The sequence below is a fragment of the Eufriesea mexicana genome, unplaced genomic scaffold (genome assembly GCF_001483705.2).
Source record: "Eufriesea mexicana isolate 0111107269 unplaced genomic scaffold, ASM148370v2 scaffold1303, whole genome shotgun sequence".
Lineage (NCBI taxonomy): Eukaryota > Metazoa > Arthropoda > Insecta > Hymenoptera > Apidae > Eufriesea > Eufriesea mexicana.
The window spans coordinates 335,553-360,835 of NW_016909433.1; the positions used below are offsets into that span (position 1 = coordinate 335,553).

Below are 25,283 nucleotides of genomic sequence, written 5' to 3' on the forward strand. Positions count from 1 at the left end.
GTGTGTACATATATATTTATAAAACAAAATAAAATCAATTTCGAGAAATAATTATCATGAAAAGAAATACCTTCAACAAATTGCAAAAATTTTAAAACGTAAATGGTACAATATACATATATTAAGACAGTTATATACGTATGTGGAAATATTACAAAATTATGTAACATAAATACCAAGATATTTATTTCTTCATAAATTTGTTATCGAATACTTTTCTTTCCGACTTTTATTTTATACACCAAATATTTTTTTGTATGACTTTACTGTTCTTCACTATTTTCTTTCTGATAACAAATGTGAGTTTTTATTATTTCTTTTTATTTATCTTAGATCAGTTTAATTTAACTTTTATATATGTTTTATATTTATGCAACAATATTCTGCATCTTAAGAATCTTACTGTTTTTAATGAGTTTCGTATTGTATTTGATGCAGAAGCTTTTTTCCAGGTATCGTATATTGCATACTATGACGCATAAAGGTCCATTTATATATGCCGACGAACCGAGCACAAACTGAGCTGAGAACAACTGCAGTTATTTAAAAGAAATGAAACAATCTGCACTCTAGCTATATTACGCACAAATCTTATACAAGTCTCGTTAGTTAGAGATAAATACTTGTCAAAAATTTGTTAATAACAATTTCTCAACAAGTACATTTAATTCTTGTCTATCATTTGTACTGTTCAGCTTAAATGAAATGTCAATAACTTGTTTCAGAAGACAAAAAGTGAAATTAATTTAAATAAGAAAAGAAAACATTGGATTAATTTTATTTAATAAAACGCTGAAAGATTATTTTGTCATTTTGAAAAGTTCCTGAAATTTCATATCGAGATTTAATTATTTATAAAAAAGAAATTCGTCTTTCAATTTTCGGTTAGTTTAAATCTAATGCATACACGTCATCTCCCTCTTTTTTATTTAAATTATCGTCTGATATAATTATTATTACAATTATATTTTTTATAGAAATAAAAAATATATAAACACATTTGCACTAAAAAACCTTTTGATATTATTCTAATAGTGAACAGACAAATATAGTGACAAAATATTATTAGTTTTTGCTTTGTAATACTTTCAAGATTAATCTATTAATATATAAATGGGCCTTATCATAGGAATTCATATATTCAATAACACATAGGTGGATAACAAAAATTACCAGAAAATTGTGATTCTTAAATTCTACTTATGTATGACAAAGATGCAGGATAAAATGAAATATAGCTGTATATGAAACATTTTAAACTCATTCAACACTCGTTGAAACAATTTAAATAACTTAGTTCATTCTCTTTTTCTCTCTCTCTCTTTCTCTTTCTCCGTTTCTGTTGCTCACTTCTAAACTTCTATCCTTTTAGTCCTTTTCTTTTTTCATTCACTCACTCATTCATTTTACACTTTCTGCTGTTTTTATAACTTGAACAACACATTCTTTGTACAATAAAAAATATCGTTTTTATTTGTGAAATTTATTCAATGAACTTTTTATCCAGATAGGATAGTACGAAAAATTGAAACATTATTATGGAATTCATTGAAAACAATAAAAACATTATCATAATATACTTTTTACTCTTGTTTATTTTGGTCTAACGCAGTCTTCTTCTTTGAATTATTGGTTTTTCGGGATGAATAATAGTAATAAATATTTTTTAGAGAAAATAAAACTGGCAACATGGCTGGTAAAAAGAGAGGTGTATATACAGCATATCTGAAATTGGAAAAAAAAAATAAGATGCAAAAGAAAAGATTACGATATCATGATTATAACGTATTCTACATGAATCAATATATCTTACTTTTGATCTTCAAGAAAATACAACAGAGCAAAGAGTGTTGGATCAGAAAAGGCTGCTTCTGCGGTAACAAACGCTTCTTTACTCAACAGAAAACCTGTAGCTAGATCGCCATCGTTTAACCGTTCAGCCGATTTTTCTACCAAATGTAAAGCTGTTTTTATTCTGTTTCCTACAATATCTGTGATTACAATGTTACTAATTTCTTGAAGAAGTTGAGCAAGTGACTGCAAAGTCAATTTTGCCGATGTTAACTGCTCGATTGTTCGCACACGTAGCAATGCATCAACTTCCCAATCACGCAGTTTCAATTCCGATGAAGAAACAGCAGTAACGCCATTTAAAAATTTCTGAAAACAGATTAAAAACCGTTGTTGTAGTATCATGTTAGTTGGGTTCATTTTATATCTTTTTTTATTATAAATGAAAATAATAAAAAGCGGAAGAAACGCATAAGACCAGAATAATTAGATAGGAGAAGTAATAATTACCGGCTCGGGAATACCTAAAAGAAGCTTTAATTGGGTAAGGAAAGTTCCAACAACGGTAGTTTCTTCGGGAACTATAACAATTGATCGGTTGGCAACTATGCAAGCAGCCAGGGGTGGATTGATCAACATTACACCGCCCCACCTACAGCGGAAATCAAGGAACGTAACAAAAATAAATATAATGTCAATATAAACGACTGACGGTTCTCAATAACAAAATTCTTTTAGATGTAATGAAACACGCATTACCTTGGGGATAGGAACGCTTCGACATTAGCGACAATTTTTGATCGATGGCCGGAACGCGTATAAATATGCAATGGTGCATTATCACATGGAACAGCATAGATGACGAAATTGATTGTTGGACGGAGACTGACTTGCGATGCTAAAATAAGTTTTGACGAAAAAATTTACCGTTTTGTTTCGCTTTTCGTAAGAAAATGAAAATACGTATTATATACCTAATTTCTTTTCTAATGGAGTAATTAATTGAGGTAGAAGATCTTCTGGCAATGCAAAATGCCTGCCTAACACCCCACTGTCCGGTACTCGTTTTGGATTCACATCCAAAGGGAGTAAGTACAACCACTGCGACTTGACCGAAAAATTACTCAAGATTGAAAGTTCACTGAGGAAAGGATCGATATATTCTAAAAATAAAAAATGAGCACAACAGAGAATGCAAAATGATAAGACGGAGGAAAAAAACTATCGAAGATATGAGATTTTCTTTCTTACCCACCCTCGGTCATTGCACGGAGATCCCAAGTAACCTTCAATTTTTCTGGATCAGGGTTCACAACAGTGATTAGTACGTCGTAAGCCGGACTAGCCGGGAATCTCCTTCTGTTTTCCTCGTCTAAACTGTACAATGTCGGTTCGGTAAGTGCGTTTCTCGTTAAAGCCAACGACTTTTCGTGTAACAGCCATTCCGATAATACTTGAATCAAAGTAGAGGCAGCTGAAAAAAATCAACGTCGTAATCACGAGAAAAATATGACAAATTTTAAGAAAGATTCGCTGCTTACTGGTTTCCGTAGAAAAGTAAATGGTCCTTTTCGTGCCGACAAGAACCGCGTCGTTCAAATTGCTCGTTTCCAAAAGCAAAAGTTGTCCAACAGCGACATCAAAGATAGAGGCTACCTTCTCTAGTTCATGATGTGTAAACGCAGAAGCTACTAAATTACTGGATATCACATGATGAACCACCTCTATCCGATGAATACCTACAACGACGTACATTCAATAGAAAAAGAAAAAGAAGTTGAGAAAATATAACCTTTATTGTACTCACTGGCATTTTGAAAAGCTTCTGTTATATCGCGAACCAACGATTCACTTCGATCTTGAGAAAGTGTAACAACGACGAGTTTGGTTTTAACGTTGATTTCTAAATCGGAAAGTTTCTCGATTCCATCGTAAGGGAGCGTGACACGCGGCAACGTGGTGGTATGCCACCAAAGAGGAACTCCGAGACCCAGCAATAGTACAGCGAAGGATATGCTCGCATAAATTCTGTACTTCTCTGAAAATATCAACAAACGATTATTTTTAGGAAAGGGATTAAGAAATATTTCTCGTTTTATATTCGGGTTTCGGTATATGAACTATCACGCTCGAGAAGCAGTATAAGCAGCTAACTTCTCGTTTATTATTTCAACATGCATCCCTCGTACAACTTGATTCACGATGCTAAGTAAAATACGCGCACGATGCAACCTTGAAAATAAAATTGAACCGAGTCCAAAGGTGCGATTCACACGAGTTCATTCCCTTGTGTTTGTCGAAACGCATCGAACTCGGCGACCAATTCGTAGTACACACGGTCAATGGTAATCGAACGATCTTCGTTTCAGGCTACTAGCGCCAAATTACATCACCGCATATATGTCACGTACAAACTATAAAACGCGCGACGAATTCCAATTCAATTTTCCATTCAGCTCTCTTTCTCTCTCTCTCTCTCTCTCTTTATCTCTCTTTCCTTTCGTATACCTATTTCATCGATCACTTTCGAATTTAAACAGAACACGATCGTTTATTAATTTCTCATAATACTCACCGTATGCTATTATGCCAACAATTCTGTTCGATGCTGATTCAGATGCAAGAGGGCTCGATAACCATTTCGTTATCTATGTAATAACATTACATGCATATTTTATCGATCTACAGTTTATTTTGCATTTTTCAACGATATGCGTCGAAACATACGAAAACCATCAACGATAGGAAAAATAGCGATGATGCGTTTTGAGATGGGGCATACATTTTGTACAACTATAGTTTAGCGGTTCGTTTGAACCATGCGTCACGTAATAAACACGAGGACAAATGATGGCGGGAGCGGGAGAATTAATTACTAGCGGGATTAAATTGATTTAAACGCCACGCGTGCATTATTTTACTCCACTAAAATGCGTATCCAGTTGGGTAACTTGAACCCCATTCTTTCAAATTTAACAGCAACGAAGGATTCTCGACAGTTCGTCGATTGACGCAACCACGACGTTCCAATGACGCGTTGAGGTTCTCTTTTCAGAAAAGGGAAATTACGAATTCACCATTGTCCCTTCGCGTCGATGCTGAGGAGAGATTCGCGATAGTCGCTAAGCTCTTTACAGTTCCCGCGACACGTACCCCTCACATTGTCGGAATTCCGTTTCGTGCACATCTCGGAAGACGTAAAAAAGATATCAGTCGCGATGAAATACCACGTGGGTGATCGGTAGTCTACATTCGCGAATAAACCTGCTACAAGACATCGACGTATCAAGGTCGAGAGACGGGGAACTATACGTTTGTCACGAGTCGCTGCTTCGTTGAGTTCACTTACCAGTCATTGGAGAACCAACCAAACAGGCAGAAGACGAACCACAAAGTAGGGGTATAAGCAAAAAGCATCAGGAGCACCAAACAAGTAGGAAGAAGAAGAAGAAAAGGAGGAAGAAGAAGAATAAGAAGAATAAGAAGAAGAAGAAGAAGAGGAAGAAAAAGAGAAAAAGTAGTAGTAGTAGTAGTAGTAAAAGAAGAAAAGGAGGAAAAGGAGGTGGAGGCGGTGGAAAAGAAGGAAAAGAAGGAAGAGAAGGAAAAGAAGAAACGATAGCTGAGTAAGAGAAAGGGAACTAAAGGAGAGGGGTGATAGTTTAATCGTCAGAGGTCCGATTTTGTGTGCCTTGAAGCGAAACGTGCAGTGGTAAAGAAGTGTGTGCAGCGCCCAAAGGAGGAACACGAGAGAGTCGAAGAACTCGATTCTGTCTTGGTGAGATCCATTCTCGGGACAGTGTGCGAAACTACGCGCGGAAAACAACCATCATCCAAAGCCTCGATGTTACCACCTGTAATACGGTGATTCAAGATCCCGTTCATGTTCGAATGCATTGTTAGGGTCGCGTTCATTGCTTAGGGTACGCGATGTCGAATTGTTCGATTCTAATTTGCACCACACGCGTACGGTACCACTGCACAGTGCACCGATCTCGATTTTCCTAAATGCCTCCTGTCCCCATTCATGCTCGTTGACGAGAAGTACAAGGGATTGAGGGAAAATCAAGGTGGCGAATAATTTTTAATATAATAAAATCAACTTCCATGAAACTCGAATTCGGATTGCTTTAGAACACCGTTGATACCGGATCTCGTCGATTCGTGGTTTCTGCTCCCCGATCCCTGATCTCTCAGATCACGCGATTTCGCGATATCGGTACGCAAAGCTTAATATATGTTGACTGTTTCTAAATCGACCGTATCGTTGGGTTTGTTTGCCGATTTGCTGCCAGACAAAGCGCAAACTTTGCGGTACCACGTTATTACGGCATTCCGGAACATTCTACGCGAATAGAAAAATCGATACAAAAGCATATACATCGGGCCGAATGTTGTAGATCGTTGTTCGATTTTGAATCGAATAACCGGTACAACTGCAGATGTTTCGATTCCGACTGTTCGTACGTGAAGGACTCGACATGACGGTGTAAAGGCATACCAAACGTTGATTGCGATATCGTGCTGATTGATCGCTACATAATTGCTAACACGCTCTATTGCTGATAGAGCACTCCTTTCGTCTCGATCGTCTTTTTAATTTGACGGTAAAAAAAGGAAGAAGCGTAAACGAGACATCAGAAGAACAAGTTTATTTGCTTTTCAATTTTTGAAACAATCACGAAACGATATACTAATCACGGCTTTGCCGAGATATCGTAGTACGATAAAGCACTAAAGCAGAATCCATTTGAAAACGACAGTGCATACACGGTTAGCAAAATGGAAGAGCAAAATTGGACGACGAATACATAAAATGGACGGCAGGGTTAGATGACCCATCGCGCGGGACCTTCGAGGTCAATCTCGTTCGGTGTCGCTTAGTGAAATTACTTAGTCCGTAATCCGAACATGCCGTACAAAAGGAGAGACCAGTGAGGAGGTCAGGGGTAGTCGCAAAGAATCGTTACGCAACTCTTTATATAGACGTGTGCCGATTAAATTATGAGGAAACAATATATATTTAGCTTCGATTTTGAAATCACCGATATTACCCGAATATCGACCCATCATTAACCTAATTTCAATACCATAATGTGAAACACCAGTTAAAATACTCGATCGTGATGTATCGCCCGTTGTGGCTCCTAGCGCCAACTAGCGTTCGCGCCCCAATCATTCGCTACGAATCATTCAACCTTTCATTTTCTCGATTCGGTAAAGAAACGTTCCACAGATGTATGTATACGTTTCGCTTTCTTTTCTAGGTACATGGCTTTTGGTTGGATAAAAAACAATGGTTACACAACCCGACGATTTATACCCGGAAATCACCGATCCCATGAGCAGAAGGTACGCAGCTCTTCTACATAGCCAATGTTGAATGTTTGTCAATTCACAGTCAATTATCATTTATCGATGTACTTTTCCTTTATCTTTCATTCTCGTTTTTCTTTCATTTCTCCGTTCCTCTTTCCCCTTTCCTCTTCATCGTTATCCATATCAATTGTGGATAAGACTGATATACCTTTGGCTAATATGACTTTTTCAGAAAGACTGACGTTTTTGGCAGACTGTTGATACAGTTTATATCGATTTACTGGAAATCACTCGTGATTATATTATGGCCTCTGATTCTGTTACCTATCATTATCGTCGAAACTACCAAGGTTCGTTCCAATAGTACCTTTTTACGTTAGTTAAAGATTTTTACTATTGCTGTTATCTACTTTTGTCTTTGTATTTTTTCTCTCTTTAATATTTCTTTATTTTACCTATGCTCTTTTTCATTCTTTGTACTTATATTTATTCGTATATTCATTCGCTGTGTCGCATAGTCATACGGTAAAAATTACTTGTCGATTGCACACAGGTAGTTGCGATGCGATGTCTATACGTGGTTGGTTTGATGGCAATGTTCTGGGTGACCGAGGTACTTCCCTTACCAATCACAGGTTTAATTCCTGTCGTTCTCTATCCATTGATGGGTATAATGAATACCAGCGACACCTGCGCTTGCTACATGAACGATACTACGATGATGTTTATCGGTAGCATGGTGATTGCGATTGTTATTGAAAATTCTGGCCTGCATATGCGTATCGCGTTACTGATCATTAAAATGATTGGTTGCAGTCATCGAAGGTAATTCAACATACCGGAAATACGTTTCATTATCTCCAAATAGTGTTACATTTGTCCATTATCTTGGCATACTTTCTGGTTTTTGTATCATATACATGTATTTTTCTCTTCAATGTACTACAAAAAATACGTATACTATACGTAACGGCACACATTGTAAATTCATAATATAAAATGAATGTGCTATATAATCCACAGATTAACTTTGGGATTGTTCTGTGTAACTATGTTTTTGTCGATGTGGATTTCAAATACCGCTGCTACCACCATGATGTTACCCATTGTTGAAACTGTTCTTCTGGAACTTGAAGCGGTAAGCGATGCATTACTCGAAATGCACTTAGTCTATCATCATCACATTCCATGCAGATTGGGCTTTAACTTTTAACTGTCTTGCCTTTGCACTTTCAGCAAGGTTTAGGCAATATGTTCGTTTCAGAAGAAAATGACTGTGCTGAAGAGGATACAGAACCGTGCGTAATTTTAATCTTGTTACCTCATAAATCTGTTTGATAAAATTAGTAATATCAAATCGGAAAATTTGAATGCTTTCAAATAGAAACCAAAAAATTTAAACAAAGAAACGGCCAAAAAGAAAATTTCAAATATGTAGTCAACTAACTTGTTTCTGCAATATTTATAGAATGAAAAAACCGACACATATTACCATGGTCTATTATCTCGTAACGGCGTACGCTTCTAGTATTGGTGGCATAGGTACGTTGGTTGGTACTGGCACCAACTTGACCTTAAAAGGATTCTACGAGAGGTAAGGGATTTCGATAAACGATACACTATCCATTGATGAAATGATAAAATACAATGAGTAAGAAAAAAAAGTAATCGTTTACGTATATTGCAGACGATTCCCAAACAGCTCCGGTATTAGTCTAACATCGTGGATGCTTTATTCAGTACCACCTATGCTCCTAATGGGCTTCCTTACATGGGTTTGGCTTCAAGTATTGTACATGGGAATGTTTAGATCAAAAAGCAAAGATGCTCAAGCTATTAATATTGGCACACAAGGAGAGAAAGTTGCAGCAAGCGTAATTGAGAAAAAATATAAAGAACTCGGTTCGATTACGTGGCATGAATCTTCCGTCGGCGTCCTCTTTATCATAGTCGTATTACTATGGTTTTTCAGAAGTCCCGGATTCGTACGGGGTTGGCCAACTTACATTACTAGTTTGTATGTATCTTTTTTTTATTTCTTCAATAACTTTTATTTAAGCATCGCTTTTATTCCTTCCTTTCCTCTTTCTTTTCCAGTATATCTTTTGTTTATACCTTCTTTCTTCTCTTTCTTGTCATTCTTGTAGCATTTTGCTACAAAACGCAGATTTATTTCAACAATATATGCGCGACAAATGTAGTTCTTTGCAGACACGTTAAAGACTCTACAGCGGCTGCGTGTGTTACCATTCTCTTCTTTATATTGCCATCCAAACTCGATTTTCTTCGATCGTTCGACCAGGACCCTGTTAAGCGCCCAAACAAGTCATCGCCTGGCATGATTACTTGGAAAATGATAAATCAGAAGATGCATTGGAGTTTGATCTTAGTTTTGGGTGGTGGTTTCGCCATCTCAGCTGGCAGCATCAGTTCCAATCTCTCCTCTATTCTAGGAAATGCTTTAACTGCTTTGCAATCGATAAATCCACTTGCAATACTATTTATCGTTTGCGTATTTGCGGAAACTGTGACAGAATTGACCTCTAATGTTGCCGTTGCAAACATTATCTTACCTGTTTTGGCAGAAATGGTAAGAAATCCTGGTGATAAATCCTTTTTTCGTATCTCTTCCTATTTCATTTTTATGTTATGTGTAATATGCATTAGTACTACATATTTATACTGATTGTTTCAGTGTGTCGCTTTACGAATACACCCATTGTACTTGATGCTACCAGCTTCATTATGTTGCTCCTTTTCATTCCATCTGCCAGTAGGCACACCACCAAATGCGATAGCAACTGCAGCAGGACATATAAAAACAAGAGATTTTGCAATAGCTGGAATAGGTCCTAGTGTTATAACGCTTCTCATCACGATAATTGCATTCTCTACTTGGGGTACATACATCTTTAGTCTATCCGAGTTTCCTGATTGGGCAACTTAAAACTTGTTGAGCACTTCATTATTACATTTAATTCATTTTTACCTATAACGTGCCATTACAATTCAATCAACATTCGAACAGATACCAGATACAGTTAGTCAGTAGTCATGAACTGATGTTATAAATAATGTTTGGCAAACATTTAATTTGACATAAAAAAGTATTCCTATAATAGTCATTAATTATCCAATATGCCAACTACATAATATTATATTGAGAAAACAAACACGGAAACCAAATGAATCAATAAAGTAACTTACCATCTATGGCTGAGTCATAACTTATAGTAATTCCTTCTTCACTCATATTGCATTCACTTTGTTTCCTTCTAATCAACGCTTATCGCTAAAAAACGTAAATTATATTAGTAGATGTAGCATTCTATAAAAATTCACAATTGAACAATATCGAAAAACTTAACCAACCAGAAATTGTGCGTATATTTGTCAATATAACAAACAAAATTTTCCTCGCATTGTCTTATTAATACAAACACATTTTTATAGTAAACTGATAACACTGATACCGTAATACTTAAAGACGAAACAAATCAATTAAATATTAGTTAACCAAAAATAATTTGTTCCTTGCTCAATACATTCATTTTCCTTCTAATAGTTCATGAGAACGCTTCAATATGTCGTTTACAAGCGGAGCTGCGAGGCATGCGCTACAATTCTCTATTCTCAAAAGGTAAGTGGGGGAAATGGTGTTGGAGTAGGGAATGATATAGCATAGGCGTGGGGATGGTGACACCTGCAAAGGTGAAGGTGGGGACGTCGCAACTCGTATTTGGCGTTCTTTTTGATTCAAGATAGTTGGTGAAACTGCTTATATAGCACGTGATGAAATAAAACAGTAACAAACAATTAACTTGTGTTTTTATAGTTTACAGTATGAATTATCTATCAATCAGATAAAACATATGTTTAGTGCTTTTACATTAATACAATTGAATAGTAGAAATAAAAAAGGCTAAAGGTATCAAAATTGAAGTTTTAAAGAAACTACTTTTTGTTTGTGAAAATGCCACTTAACAAAGTATAACAAAATTTACTTATTATATGGGTTATATTACTTTCTATGATCTTACAATATCTTTAATTGAATATTTCAAAATTCTATTAATTAATAACAAAATCATTTTTATATTTTAAAAAAAGCTGTAAGTCCATTATGTAATTTATTGAAAAAGACTGATGGTGCCAGAAGTGATGAGTAAAGAAACTTAAACTGTTATAATTAAAGTCGAGATGCGATTGTGAATACCAAGTTTATTGGTACATTTCGCTTAAAGGAAACTGATTATATATCATACATACTATACAAGATATGAAATACTAAAAAATGGATTAATTATTTTAATGACACTTTACTCCTTATTTACTAATATTGACACATGTATAATATTAGAATTTACCGTAATATAATTCTTATGGAAAAAAATTTTTTTGTAAAAATTACATTTTGAGTCTTTCTTATACTCCTCAATTTTGAGATACATAAATACTATCATAGTAATAAAAATCATAAAAATCATAAATATTATCATAGTATTAAAAATGAATAATAATAGATATTTTACAAATTATGATAGTGAGAATGTTCTAACTCCAACTTTAGGTTTTAGTATTTCCCAACTGGATCCAGCTCTTACAGATTAAAATATATCTTGTGAAGTTGATAAAATATATGTTTAATATTTTTGCATTAACTTAAATTTAATAAAGAACATTTTTATCTTTATGAAAGTGCATTATTATAATTTTTAAATCTAGATAATAATGAATATTTTATAAATAGGCAGTAACAGCAGTATGAGTCCTTCCCAAAAGAAACTCTCCAAAGGACACAAATTCCTTAATAAGTGGTTCTTCGATCTATTTGGTACATCAATTTAAGCAATGGAATTTCTTATAAAACTAAATGCATAACCAGTGATATAGTTTTTGGAGTTGAAAGAAGTAACGTTTTGAAATATATTAATACAATTATGCATAAAACACATAATTAGATTAAAGAAGCGGGAAGATCAAAAAAATTGAAAATACTAAAGGAATTATCTATGTCCACATTACAAAAAATGAAATCAAGCAGACGAAATTAAGAATTGTTATGGATATTATAAAACATGTTCAATATTTCTATTTGTATTATATGAACATACTATACAAACAGCCATTTGAAATAACGACGTAATTTATTTCTAAAACTAATTACAAAAGATATTATAAGTAAATCCAATTCAACAATATATACAAATTTTACAAAATAAAATCTTTTCTATCTTATTAAGTGAAAGTACGGATATTTCAGATTTTGAAAACTTATGCATTTTAATAAGATTTGTTCACAAGGAGGAAATACAGACATATTTACTTAATTATTTAAGAATTAAAAACAGCATTACAGATAATTTATACTTAAGTATAAAAAATGTAATGGGAATTTATATGAATAATGCAAATGTTATGACAGAAGAATATAATTTAATCGTTTTTCGATTATTACAAGACAATAAAGAAGTTTCTATTGTTCCATTCATTTAGTTGCTACTTATAATTCCAAAGAGTTATCCAGAACTATTAATAAATTTTTGTATAAAATTTCTTCATATATCTCTAGGAATCTAAAGAGAAAATATATGTTAGAATCCATACAACAATTAATAAAGTTCCTAAATAAAAAAGTCTTACAAATATCATTTTTATGTACTTTTCTTCCGGTTATTTATTTCATTCTTCTCTTCTGTGTTGTTCTTCTGTTACTTTGTTTTTATTATTTTATTAAACTTAATCATTTAATACTATTGTATAACTAGAACTCTTTTTACACAGTGAATGCATACTAAAGTCGTAAAACAATCGATTTACAACAAAGTACAAAATTTGTGTTAAACTAAAACAAACAGTAGAAAAAGTTATTTAAAACATTGAACTGCATTTGATAAGAAGATTTTTTACCGTTTACCGACTTCTCAGGATTGAAGGTAAAACTAAGCAAAATTCATTAAAAAATATTGTGCAAATATAAACAAAACATGTCTACAAAATTACGTGATTGAAAAAAACATGTTAAAAAAATCGTAAAAATGAATCTCGCAAAAAGGTATCGTTTAAAAACAGTTTCTAGTATATGCTGTACAGTTATACTTTTGATTTTGAATTTAAACCAAACCATGTGGCTGTCACGTGATTTGCATGTTCAATCACCTATTCAAATATCTTCATCTCCATGACACATTCGTTGAATTACAGATACGCGTTGTGGAGTTCGGGTATTGTCATTTCTTACTCCTAAACCCTTTCTCCTACTTTCTTGTTAAAAGTAAGGGAATATAATACACGCCTGGTAACTCTGTTTACAAATTTCTCCGAAAGAGGGCGTATGTAGTCAACAAATGTCTATGAACTGATGTGCATATGTATCAAACTATACTATGAATATATAAAGCTCGACTAAAAGGCTTATTTCTATTTAACAAAAAATCAATAATAAGAACGTTTTCAAGTATCCGTTCAGACAATTTTTATTACTTTTATTGCTCTAAAATGAGTGTTAATTAATACCTAAACGTATACCTATCAACGGCACAATTATTGTTTGTTTATTTGTGTACTCATATTTCTTTTGGTATGTAACAATTGAGTGTATAAACTTGTGTAATATGTAACTTTGAAATTACGAAGTGAATACATACTTTATATGATTTTATCGGAAGTGGATGTTCTGTTATTGGAAGTAGATCGTTAGTTTCCTAACTGTATAAATGTTTGTTAATATTCTGTTTAGGAATTCAGATCGTATCGACGATTTGTAAATAAATAACGCGTAAGTGACATTTTCTTTTCCTTAATTCTTATGTAAGTGTATATTTATTGTTTTCCGAAATGCTTGTTTTTTTAAATGTTTAATAAACAAATGATCGATACTATGTGATTTTATTTTAAAATGGTAATACGTAACAAGGATTAGATATGGTCCAAAAATTATTATCCAAAGATGTGATTAGAATTTGTAGTTCGGAAAGCAATTGTGTAAAATTTGGCCTATTATCAGGCTCTGTAGTCCAACAAGAGTGCATTAATTTATAAATATTGGAAGGTACATTGTCTGGTTGTTCCAGACGACCATTCTCATGAATAATATAACGTAATAAACAATCATCTTGTATGTTTGAATAAGGAAAATCACCTAATGTACTAATTTCCCAAAGAACTATCCCAAAAGACCATACATCACTTTTTGAAGAAAAGGCTCGGTTATTTAAAGCTTCTGGAGACATCCATCTTATTGGAAGATGACGTGTTTTCTCTTCTGCATTTTTTATTACATATACACCATTACGTGAAAGTCCAAAATCAGATATCTGAGTGTTATTAATAAAAAGATCAAGTAAATTATTTCAACTTCGTATCTATCAAGTAATTTACATTTTATAAATTACTACAAAATGTTTTAATCTTTAAATTAGATACCTTGAGTGTTAAATCTGCATTAAGAAGTATGTTTCTTGCTGCAAGATCTCTATGAGTAATTCCTTTAGCTTCTAAGTGCACCATACCCATAGCAATTTCTGTAGCAAATTTTAAAAATTGATGTCTTTTTATTTTACCAATCCAACTATTTTTTTCATCTATTGCTTCTCCTCTATAATTGTTGGTAATATTTGTATATTTTCTAGATTTGCAATTATTTGTTTTGTTTAATATAGTAGAACATATAGTGTTATACAAAGCTAAAAATAAAAGTTATATAGTTTGAGTTCAATAAAATTATAGAAAAGTAAATTACTTACTGTTTTGAAAATCAGATTTGTTTAATTCCTGTAGGTTACTTTGCTTGTGACAAATGATTTTACTCTGATGTAGCCTTTGTTGATGCAAGTAAGTTAATAGATCACCACCTTGCATATATTCAAGTACAATACATATTGGTTCAGAGGGTTCAATGCAACAGCCTATAAGTCTTACTAAGTGAGGATGATTTCCTGTCATTTTCATGATTTCAATTTCTTTTATAAACTGTTGTCGTGTTTCAGAATTAGTTGACATATCTATTTGTTGTGACATTTTTACAGCAACTAAGGTATTGTTTTTATCATCTAATTGACCAAGATATACCTTTCCAAAGTGTCCAGTACCTAATTCACGTATTAATTTCACACTTTTGAATGGTACTTTTAATTCGTCTATTTCTTTCATGTAATCCTCCTATAACAATTATTTTAACTAATAATATGAATTGCACACTATAGATAATAGAATTATCTTTTTACCTTTGATTCATGTTTAATATACAAAATGTTATGCTTCTGAAGTATTGATTCTGTCCATTGATGAGATCTGCATTCAGAAATTTTATGTATCTTAATTGAACTATTGTTTTGATTTATCACAAAGAAATTATAGTTATGATATAACACAAAACTTAGAATTCCAAATAAAATAAGACTGGCTATTATTCCAATTAGTATAAACCACTAAAAAATATAAATGTTTACAAATTAATTTTTTCTTAAATATTTTTGTTAATAACTTACCATTTTGTGATTAACATTCTTTGTATTCAGTGGTGTAAAATGTATAATGAAACTGCCTTTTGGACCAGAACATTTATGATAATTCACAGCATTAACTATTATTTTATAACCATCTTTAATTTGTATATCCTGGTTATTAAATTTTAAATTCCATATAAACATAGTTTTATTTGCAGGCACCTCTGCTATTCTTGTTATATTATAGACAGACAAATTGCTTCGTGACATGAAGAGAGGTATACCAATGCTATCAAATAGTACATATATATCAAAATAGGTTTAAATATACTAAGTATGAATTATATTTTCATATGAGTACCTGATTATATAAGACTGAACATTAAATGTATTAAAAGTTGAGGTCCAATTTACAACCATCTGATTGTGGCTTTGAGAAACATTTACTTTTGGAGTTGGTAGTGTTGTTTCAGCATTAATGCAACTGCATGTATGATCTAAGCATTTAGGAACTGTATAAAGAACCTATACAATTTAAGTGAACTTATCATTAGTTCTACATAAATAATTTATAAGTATTGTATGCATAGTATGATGTACCAATAACTTACTTCAGGTGTATTTATTGAGTACTTTGTTCTTGGATTAGCAAAAACTTGCACCTTGTAAGAACAATTGGGATGTAAGTATAGATCTGACACATCAACTAAACTATTGTATTCAGGTAGCAGCACATTAAATTTTTTATTGCCCCTCAATGTATAAAACAATGATCCCTCTGGGCATTCACTAGTATTTGTCTTTTCCCTTATTGATATGCTCCTAACTATAATGCTATATACAAGTGTGAATCAAGATAAATCAATAACAAAATGATAGAATATTTTCTTATATTTACTAATAAATGTTTACCTATAAAAAGAAGGTTGCCTAATGCTGTTTGGAGGTAACCAAGATATATTTAATCTTAAAAATTTATATGCATCTTGCTTTCCTATGTATTTTGAGTCTTGTATAAGATTCACAGTTAAATTTCGCACAATACCAACAACTTCGTTCGTATTTTCCGCATGTTTCCCAATACATAAATAAAACGATATGAGCGTACTATATAATAGCAACGATTGAATTTGCATTAACATTTTATTTTCAAGTTAAGTGTAATTTGATCATGAGTAATTAAATTGTTAGCCTGAACTTAATTTGAAAATCAGATGATATTTCACAATATATACGGTCTAGCGCCTATTCAGAAAATGGACATAATAGTATCCATAAACAGTCTATCTGATAATCTTTTTCTTGCAAAGAAAACTTTCGAGTACGTGATAAGACGATAAGCTGAACGTTTCAAATCCGTCATTTATTTGTACATATGTTTTAGCAATTTAGTTATGTAAAATATATTTTAATAGAGTATCGAAATTTTTGAACCTAGTAAGAAAAGTAATAAGGAAAAGAGAAAGATAACATTAAAATTTGTAGTACGTACATTTTTTTATTATTTTGTGCGTGTGTATATATATATATTATATTATATATATAAACATATATAAACAATCAAATAATATTAGAATAGTTTTTACGACTTGTAATAAACTTAATAATTTGATAAAGATAACAAAGTCGGAAATGAACGCGTTTACATAATGAAAGGTCGTTAATCATGTATATATTTTTATAGAGGAAGACAAGTTAATTTTTCATTTGAATGTTATAGAAAAATATGGCCTCGGCTGCTATATCACCAACTGAAGATGACGAATTGACCTTACCTCGTGCATCGATTAATAAGATGATCAAAGAAATATTACCACATGTACGCGTAGCAAACGAATCTCGAGAATTAATTTTAAATTGTTGTACAGAATTTATTCATTTGCTTTCTTCTGAAGCAAATGAAATTTGTAATCAACAACAAAAAAAAACCATAAATGCTGAACATGTCCTTCAAGCACTTGAAAAGCTTGGATTTGGAGACTATAGTGCAGAAGCGGAGGCAGTTTTACGAGATTGCAAGGCTGTTGCAGCTAAACGAAGACGTCAGAGTACTAGATTAGAAAATTTAGGAATACCAGAAGAAGAATTGCTTAGACAACAACAAGAATTGTTTGCGAAAGCAAGAGAAGAACAAGCAGTAGCTGAACAACAACAATGGCAACAACTGCAAGCAGTTGCACAAATGGCTTCGATGCAACAAGCTGATAGTGAACAAGAAGATTACTCGTAAATTAAGTTTACATTGTTTGATTTGTTTCAATGTGTTTGTCCAAAATCGAATCATTCGCAACAGATAAGAGATGATCCTTCATTGTAGAAAAATTTGTGCTATTTGCAACAGTGTATTGCTTTAATTTTTTTTTTCTTTTTGATTTATTCAATTTCATATATATTATTGATTATATATGTAACTTTCAGAAATGTAAGAACCTATTACTTTTTCATCTGTGATCTTGTTAGGAAACTAAATAAATAACAAAACATAATCATTTTTTCTTATAAAATATATAAATTATGTGGAATATAGTGTATTATTGCATTTATTTTCTCTATCATTTTATGCACATTGCCTCATAAAAGAACTTGTGTAAGTTATACGTATATATATAAACTAAAAATTATGGCATTAATCTACCATATTCAGAAGAAAGATGACTTTTCTTAATTGCTTCCATCACTCTTGATACATAATGATACCTAGATAATCAAATTATAAGACAATCATTATAAAATATAATGAAAAAAAATTGCTTTTATTCATTATGTTTACCAGTTTTTTTCTGTTAAAGTAGAGGGAGTCATTGAATTTCTGTTAACACCATGTATTTTTGTCTTTAGCTTTTCTATTAGCTTTTTTTCATTTTGACGCATCGTAAATTCTTCTGTGATTAAAAAATAAAAATTTAATTAGTACAAGCACTGAAATGTTTATAATGTTCAAATTAAAATATAATTGTTTAGATGATGTTAAACACCATACCTTCATTTATAATGCGGGGTATAAAAAACAAATTTAATCCTGCTTCCATGGAGTAATTACTCATATCCAAACCACTATGAGTTTGTAATCTAGAACTGGAGAATAATTTGCTATAAAATTCCTGCAAGTATATATGTCATTATAGCATTTTTTATATTATTAATAATTTATTATACTTTTAATAATACATGTATAATACCTTTACTTTTTCCATACTATGAGGAGTAAAATCTTGCAATTCAGCTTTATTGTGTAAAAACACAATGTGTGGATAATACTCAACATAATCCTGATCCATATTGCTAGTTGAGGCTGGTTTTAACATCTCCGCAGTTTGTAAAAATCTATACATTATATTATATTTACAAAATCTTATGATACAGTAGGAATTGTGTTATACTTACCTAACTAAATTTGGGTCAACGAACCAATCTTGTACAAAAATAATAACATGACAAACTGAAAAGAGAAATGCTGCAAACTGTAAAGACTGTAGCTCTAAATTAGTTTCTGTATTTATGAAGTCTGTTGCAGACTTTTTCTGGTCATAAGATATGGAATAATCTATTGTGGATTCAGATAATATAGGTTGTGTATCTAAATATATCACTCGATTTTTTGTTACATAAAAGTCAATACCAGTAGTGCAATTTGCACCACTTTCATGATGCGATGTATCTTGTGTTGGAAATATACCAGATCTATATTGATAAAACAGATCATGGTAATAAAGAAGAGAAGAAAAAATTAATCTTTTAAAAAAAAAATAGCCATAAAAATTTCTAAAATACTAACATAGAATTAGATGTTAAAAGAGACATTATAGTTGATTTTCCAACACCTTGAGCTCCTAAACATCCAACAACCAAGAAATCCTGCTGATCACACAGAAATTCAAATGGACTTTCACAGAGTTGCATATTTTCATCCATGAATTTTACACAGCTTGTCATTTCAAGACATGTGGATAATATAGTACGAACCGCTAAAGAAAATCATATATTAAGTTTATAACTATATTAAAAATGTAAATTTTTAATTTTAGAAGAAAAGAAATCTCACGATCTTGTATCTTTGATGGAACAGTGGTAGATCCATCACCTTCCTTTCTATAATTTGATATAATATTTAATAATTAGGAATTTAAATATAGCTTTATATACATTTTTATGTAAGAATCTATGTGTACTTGTTACCACCATTACGTTGATTTGGAGACACAGCTCTGTTTTCACCCTCTCTAGTTTTCAGTATAAATGTTGGGCGGTCTATAACTTTGATTGTACCTCTACCATCACCATCTTTTACTTCTGAATCTTTAGATGTAATCGGCATCATTTTTTGTACGTTCATTGCTTTCGATTACTATTTCATTCTGTAAAATATCTATAGAATATTTATTAACATTATAAATGGTATTTATAAATGAAACTTTTCAAATACATTCCCTTATGTTAATTATCATATACCCAAAACTTTTTAAATTAATTATATTTTAGGTATAACAAGTTACACAATCTTTGGCATTAAAACTTAGAATAATATATATGTTATAATAAAACAAATGGAAATAATTTATCGTCTTGTTAATATTTATAATAATACTTTTTTATAAGATGTAAGCCGCTATGTATTTATAACAATGAACGATGCATTGTTGTCATGTCTTTTACGCAAATATAATAATTTCTATTCATAAATGTGTATAAATTTTTCTACAAATAATTAATTTTGATTTATTAAGTTCATGTTTGATAATAATAACTCTGTCACAATTGCCAATAAAAATAAAATATAATATCAATTGTAAGTATTTAAAAGTCACTAAAATTTCTGGTATCTAACAAATTTTAAAAATCAAATATATGAATGGTTTTAAAATAAAAATACTTTAAAGAATTTGTTTGAAATAAATTTATTCAATTTTTATATAAGAAAAATAAAATAAATGATATAATCATGGAAGATAATGGTAAGTAAGATAATAATGATTTTAAATCTTTACTTTGAAAACATTGAGATATATCCTTCATCTGGTAAATGTGACTAAACAAAATTTTAGGTACTACTAACTAGGTTTACTAACTAGAAAGTAAAATTTTTGTGTTGGTATTGCAAGTTACAAACTTGGCTTAATTTGTAAGAAACGTCAACACGTTGTGATTGACGTATGATTCCAGACTCGAGACTGGCTAAAATAAACGTGCTTAAATGCTACAAGTATATTAAGAATACTCAAATGATATGTCGTTAGAAGTACGAAATCGAAGAAATTAACTTTTAATTCTGAACATAAATGAAAGATATTTGTCTAGAACGTAGTGAATATTTTTTTACAATGGCTAACAGTTTAGCAAAAGTTTTCGCAACCGAAAATTTTAATCCTGAAAAATGTAGGTAAACATTTGCAAGTAAACAAAACATTTGTGTTCATAAAAATTACAAATGTTTGTAAAATATGATACATGAAATTTTTTTGCAGTTGTGAAAGAACTTAGTGCACAATGCGTTGGAGCAGATGAATTAAGGCAACAAAGAGCCAAAATTCAGGAACTTGCAAATAATACTTCGGCACAATTAAAACGTAACGTTTATCAAAATTATATGCAATTTATAGAAACTGCTAAAGAAATTTCACATTTAGAAAGTGAAATGTACCAGCTATCTCAGTTACTCAGTGAACAACGTTCATTATTAAGTACATTAGGATCTACTAGAACTACTGGTGTTACTTTTGAAGATTTATCTGAATCACAGTTAGAAGATGTTAATGATTCCACTGCCAAAGAAGAAGAGCAGAAACAAAAGTTAGTGCAGTTACTTGAAAATGTAGAAGGTGCTATGGTAAGTTATAAATATATAATTTTCTTAAATTTACAGCAATATATTAATGTTGTTTGTATAGCAATGTAATGTATAGCAATTAAAATTATAGCAATAATAAATAAATAATATTAATATTAATAATAAATAAATAACTACAATAACATTAAGTATGGTTTTTTGCTTTAATTCAACAGAGTTTAGCAGAAACAACTGGCCGTATATGCTTACATGAAGGTTCTTTGCTAGAATTAGATTCATTAGAAGGAACACCACTGAAAAGAGTTCACGCATATTTATTCAATGATATTTTAATGATCGCTTCGTGGTTAGCAAATGGGAGTAGGAGAGGACCCCCAAGGTATAAAATGCAAGCTGTTTATAATCTTGAGAGTTTGGCAATTGTTAATGTCAGAGATCTTGGGACAGTGAAGTTAGCATTCAAACTTCTAGCATTCTCTGATACAAGGGTATTCCAATGTGCAACTGCAACAAGTAAAGTTAGTGTATTACAATAACAGTATTTATAAAAATCATTAAAAAAGAATTTGAATAATAGTTCATTTTACAGAAAGAATGGTTAGATAAGTGTGAGCAAGCAAAAAGAATGAAATTAGTTGAAGATAATCCAAATGTACCAGGCAGTGATAAGCGATCAAAAGAAGAAAAGACAACAATACCTTCTCGATCAATGTCACTCGACTCTAACACCCTCGGTATGTTTGGTAATTTGATCAAATTTACATAATTTAATTAAATTAAATTAGATTAAATTTAATTAAATTTTTCAGTTATTCTTTTGTAGGTGTAGATGATGAAGATACGGAATATCATGAACCTCCTCCAGAATGGATGTTAGAAGTGGCAGAAGATTTAGATTCTTGTATAGCACAGCGTCATTTTGAGGAAGCTTATAGTCTTCTGGAGAAAGCAAAAGCCTATTTAAAAGATGCACAAATGACACCACTTTTACCTGAAATTCAGTCAAAAGTAAATGATAGAGGAAGATCATTGATCGATGTTTTAACAAAGGAACTTGAATTAAGTGCAGAGGCGAAATCATTGCAAGGTAGTGGACTGAGAAGTGCGCGTCGTGTAAGCGCTCAAGCTTGCCAACTATATTTACGGTTATGTAGTGCTGTACTAAAAGCACGTTTAAAACGAGTCAAACGGGAAGGAGCCATTGCACCTTATGTAAAGCAGCTTAGCGCAATAGCTTTTAGTAATATTGTTGAAATCACAAAAGAATTCTTAAAAATTTTCCCGCAATCGACAAACTGTACATCTGGTAAGTTAAAAATAATATAATACATAATATTATTTTAAATTTGATTGTCAATCTTTTTAATCTCTAACATTTTATATATACAATTTAGGTTTGGTCGTTTGGTGTAGTCAAGAAGTAAAACACTTAACAACACATTTAACTAAACAACTTTTTATTCCACAAGTATCTCTAAGCACATTAGTAGAATGTATAGTTTGTGTCCGAAGTCACTGTGATCAGGTACGATAGTCCTCGGAATTAGTATTTTCTTTACTTTATTTAAATAATAATTTCTTACAAATAATGTTATCCATTTATTATGATTTCAAAGCATATAATTGTGGTCTATATTTGATTCGTAGTTAACGCAATTAGGAATGGATTTTCGTTATCAATTGGATGGTCAGCTTAGATCCCCGTTAGCAAAAGCTATACAAGATACGGGTGAGAAATATGTCGATATCGTTAAAATACATATAGCCGAAGATACGTGGCGACCAACTAATTTAGAAACTCATAAAAATGTGCAAAAATTGTTAACGGAATTTGACGATCTTGGAATAACTATTCCATCATCTTATTTAGCAAATGATTGTTGGATAGCACTGACTGATAATTCCTTAGCTTTTTCAAGAATTTATGTAAGCCTATTAGAAGATTGTCTCAGCGTTGCTACACCAGAATTAATGGCTATAATAGATGCAGTTTTAATAGCAGTGATGCGAATTCAAGTACAACACATAATTATATCTCTTACAAACCCAAAATTAAAACCAGAGGTAATCAATTTTCTTTCTTCTTTTATATATATCATATTATATGACATTTGAAATAAATATTTGTTCCTTTAATGAATTTTTAGAAACAACTGGTGCATGATAATGCTTCATATATACGAGATGTCGTCATCATGCGAGGACTAGAATTATACAAATCAACTACAAATCAAATTTTCAAGAAATTGTTGGCTTTAAAAGAACAAATTGTATTCGATTCCTCATCTCCAACTAAAGCAAAAACTACTCCTAAAACCTCAGTACCTAAATATTCTGCTACAGAATATATTTAATTATAAATTGAAATATAAGTGTACATATACAAGTATAGGAAACAGTTTTCACAGAAGATAATAGAAAGTTTCACAATGTATGTGCTGTCTGTATTATATTGTATATATAAGTTAACTTGAACTTCTTAGTAAATACATATATTGGATTTCAATATTCTTTCTTGTTTCTATCGCAGGTACATAAAATAATACTAATAAATAGAATAAACAGAAGTTTGTGTGCTACTATCAGAAAAGTGCAAATAGTTTCACATAAGAATGTTTGATTTTCTGTTATATGATTAATATAAAATATTTACAGTTTAAAAATTAAACAAATATTAAATATTTTACATCACTCTGGATAATTTTTATTTTATTTTGCACTTTTGTTGTTATGTTTTGACTCTTCGACACTTATTTCTAATTTTCTTTTCTTAGCTCGTATATCTGCTAATGTTTGCTCTATACTTCGTTGATCTTTTTTATTTTCACTAGGGACTGAAATAAATTTTCTAATTAATGATGAAATATGTTTTACTAAATATGTAATAATGTTGTTTACTTACCACAGCCATAACTACTATTAGCTTCTGTTTTTCTAGCTGCTTCTAAAGCAGCTTCCTTTCCAATTAGATGTTGGTACTTATCTTTGTAATAATTGTTTGGTACAAAATTATCTTTCCGTTTTTTAGATTTAATAGCAGCTTCTTGCTCTTCTTTAGCTCGTCTTTCCCTTTCTTCTACTAATCTCCTTGCTATTTCTTCATTCCATTCTTCTCCTCTACGTAATGCATTTAATTGATCTTCAGATGGAGCATATTCTCTTTTAAAAATCACAATATGACGATCAATACCCTCTTCACCAAATGAATATGCCCATATATTTGCCACTTCAGCAACATCATGTCTATAATATAATAAAAGGCATTAAAGTATTATTTTGTTAATAAATGAAATAATAATCTTTTTTTTATGTACATTATACTCCGATAAATTTGATCCATTGGGGGAAATTTGTATTCTTTTGCATCATCATCTTGAAGAAATTTATTAATTTTTTTTTCTACCTGGTCAACATAAAAGAAACTATAATATACACGTAATAACCTTATTCAACAAAGATCAGGTTATGGATACAAAATTAAACCTTTTCTCGGAAAATTTTTAATCTTTCTGCTTCAGCTTTTTGATGCTTCTGATACTCCTCTTTTTGCTCTACATAGTAAAAGTTATTTTATAAATATTATGATAATTGCTTGAACATTTATGATATAGATTAACTTTTAACTAACTTTTCATCAACGCCTTTTGTTTATCACTAATCGTAGGAGGCTTATCCATTGAGTTTAGGATAGATCCTAATAGATCCATGATTTTATTTTCAAGAAACTTGAATAAGTTTGCACGTAAAAGACAAGAGACAAGAGACAAGAAAGTTTTAGACTATTTTTCGTTATCGTGTTTTGCTTTATCAAATGCGCAACGATTCAACGATATATCGCAAATTCTCGATGTTTCAGCCAATGGCAATTGCTTCATAGAAATATACTGATTTATTGGTTTAATGTTCGATGTTAAAAAAAAGAATATAATATACGTCGTTTAATG

General features: G+C 31.4%; 7 protein-coding genes across 13 annotated transcripts; 3 read left to right on the top strand and 4 right to left on the bottom strand.

Moving 5' to 3' along the window:
- Positions 1-1,583: 1,583 nt before the first annotated feature.
- On the bottom strand, positions 1,584-10,734 carry PIG-S (phosphatidylinositol glycan anchor biosynthesis class S). The gene is made up of 10 exons (XM_017900509.1): positions 10,480-10,734; positions 10,315-10,399; positions 3,599-3,829; positions 3,333-3,530; positions 3,047-3,265; positions 2,766-2,954; positions 2,551-2,689; positions 2,302-2,443; positions 1,814-2,160; positions 1,584-1,725 (listed from the first exon to the last, which is right to left on the bottom strand). The coding sequence occupies exons 2-10, from the start codon at positions 10,358-10,360 to the stop codon at positions 1,584-1,586; spliced, it is 1,653 nt and encodes a 550-aa protein (XP_017755998.1). The 5' UTR covers positions 10,361-10,399; positions 10,480-10,734.
- On the top strand, positions 5,350-10,200 carry LOC108547847 (I'm not dead yet). Of its 3 annotated transcripts, none has more exons than XM_017900534.1 (10): positions 5,350-5,652; positions 7,056-7,140; positions 7,340-7,457; positions 7,661-7,932; positions 8,131-8,245; positions 8,344-8,405; positions 8,576-8,701; positions 8,795-9,124; positions 9,319-9,697; positions 9,803-10,054. In XM_017900534.1, exons 2-10 carry the CDS (start codon positions 7,085-7,087, stop codon positions 10,052-10,054), a joined length of 1,710 nt encoding a protein of 569 aa, XP_017756023.1. In that variant the 5' UTR covers positions 5,350-5,652; positions 7,056-7,084. The 3 variants fall into 3 exon arrangements, with proteins under 3 accessions (XP_017756023.1, XP_017756022.1, XP_017756024.1); XM_017900533.1 differs by having other exon boundaries at positions 5,350-5,566; XM_017900535.1 differs by lacking the exon at positions 5,350-5,652 and having other exon boundaries at positions 7,085-7,140; positions 9,803-10,200.
- Positions 10,735-13,405: 2,671 nt separating the features above from the next.
- NC2beta (negative cofactor 2beta) lies at positions 13,406-17,836 on the top strand. 4 transcript variants are annotated; one of them, XM_017900522.1, is made up of 3 exons: positions 13,406-13,687; positions 13,847-13,885; positions 17,275-17,836. In XM_017900522.1, exon 3 carries the CDS (start codon positions 17,281-17,283, stop codon positions 17,782-17,784), a length of 504 nt encoding a protein of 167 aa, XP_017756011.1. In that variant the 5' UTR covers positions 13,406-13,687; positions 13,847-13,885; positions 17,275-17,280; the 3' UTR covers positions 17,785-17,836. The 4 variants fall into 4 exon arrangements, with proteins under 4 accessions (XP_017756011.1, XP_017756014.1, XP_017756010.1 ...); XM_017900525.1 differs by lacking the exon at positions 13,847-13,885; XM_017900521.1 differs by lacking the exon at positions 13,406-13,687 and having other exon boundaries at positions 13,751-13,885.
- LOC108547838 (mast/stem cell growth factor receptor kita) lies at positions 13,954-16,696 on the bottom strand. The gene is made up of 8 exons (XM_017900520.1): positions 16,467-16,696; positions 16,166-16,388; positions 15,916-16,079; positions 15,597-15,843; positions 15,333-15,536; positions 14,853-15,267; positions 14,533-14,792; positions 13,954-14,423 (listed from the first exon to the last, which is right to left on the bottom strand). Exons 1-8 carry the CDS (start codon positions 16,694-16,696, stop codon positions 14,001-14,003), a joined length of 2,166 nt encoding a protein of 721 aa, XP_017756009.1. The 3' UTR covers positions 13,954-14,000.
- Positions 17,837-18,154: 318 nt separating the features above from the next.
- LOC108547842 (protein SMG9) lies at positions 18,155-20,229 on the bottom strand. 2 transcript variants are annotated; one of them, XM_017900530.1, is made up of 9 exons: positions 20,140-20,229; positions 19,724-19,920; positions 19,597-19,643; positions 19,330-19,519; positions 18,939-19,235; positions 18,734-18,878; positions 18,535-18,655; positions 18,325-18,436; positions 18,155-18,251 (listed from the first exon to the last, which is right to left on the bottom strand). In XM_017900530.1, the coding sequence occupies exons 2-9, from the start codon at positions 19,885-19,887 to the stop codon at positions 18,173-18,175; spliced, it is 1,155 nt and encodes a 384-aa protein (XP_017756019.1). In that variant the 5' UTR covers positions 19,888-19,920; positions 20,140-20,229; the 3' UTR covers positions 18,155-18,172. The 2 variants fall into 2 exon arrangements, with proteins under 2 accessions (XP_017756019.1, XP_017756018.1); XM_017900529.1 differs by lacking the exon at positions 20,140-20,229 and having other exon boundaries at positions 19,724-20,017.
- A 592-nt stretch (positions 20,230-20,821) lies between these two features.
- On the top strand, positions 20,822-23,693 carry Exo84 (exocyst complex component Exo84). The gene is made up of 8 exons (XM_017900526.1): positions 20,822-20,927; positions 21,017-21,378; positions 21,555-21,857; positions 21,929-22,073; positions 22,163-22,645; positions 22,734-22,864; positions 22,987-23,403; positions 23,487-23,693. The coding sequence occupies exons 1-8, from the start codon at positions 20,831-20,833 to the stop codon at positions 23,691-23,693; spliced, it is 2,145 nt and encodes a 714-aa protein (XP_017756015.1). The 5' UTR covers positions 20,822-20,830.
- A 308-nt stretch (positions 23,694-24,001) lies between these two features.
- LOC108547843 (sperm-associated antigen 7 homolog) lies at positions 24,002-25,122 on the bottom strand. The gene is made up of 5 exons (XM_017900531.1): positions 24,968-25,122; positions 24,823-24,890; positions 24,654-24,742; positions 24,242-24,582; positions 24,002-24,173 (listed from the first exon to the last, which is right to left on the bottom strand). Exons 1-5 carry the CDS (start codon positions 25,044-25,046, stop codon positions 24,049-24,051), a joined length of 702 nt encoding a protein of 233 aa, XP_017756020.1. The 5' UTR covers positions 25,047-25,122; the 3' UTR covers positions 24,002-24,048.
- Between the last annotated feature and the right edge of the window lie 161 nt (positions 25,123-25,283).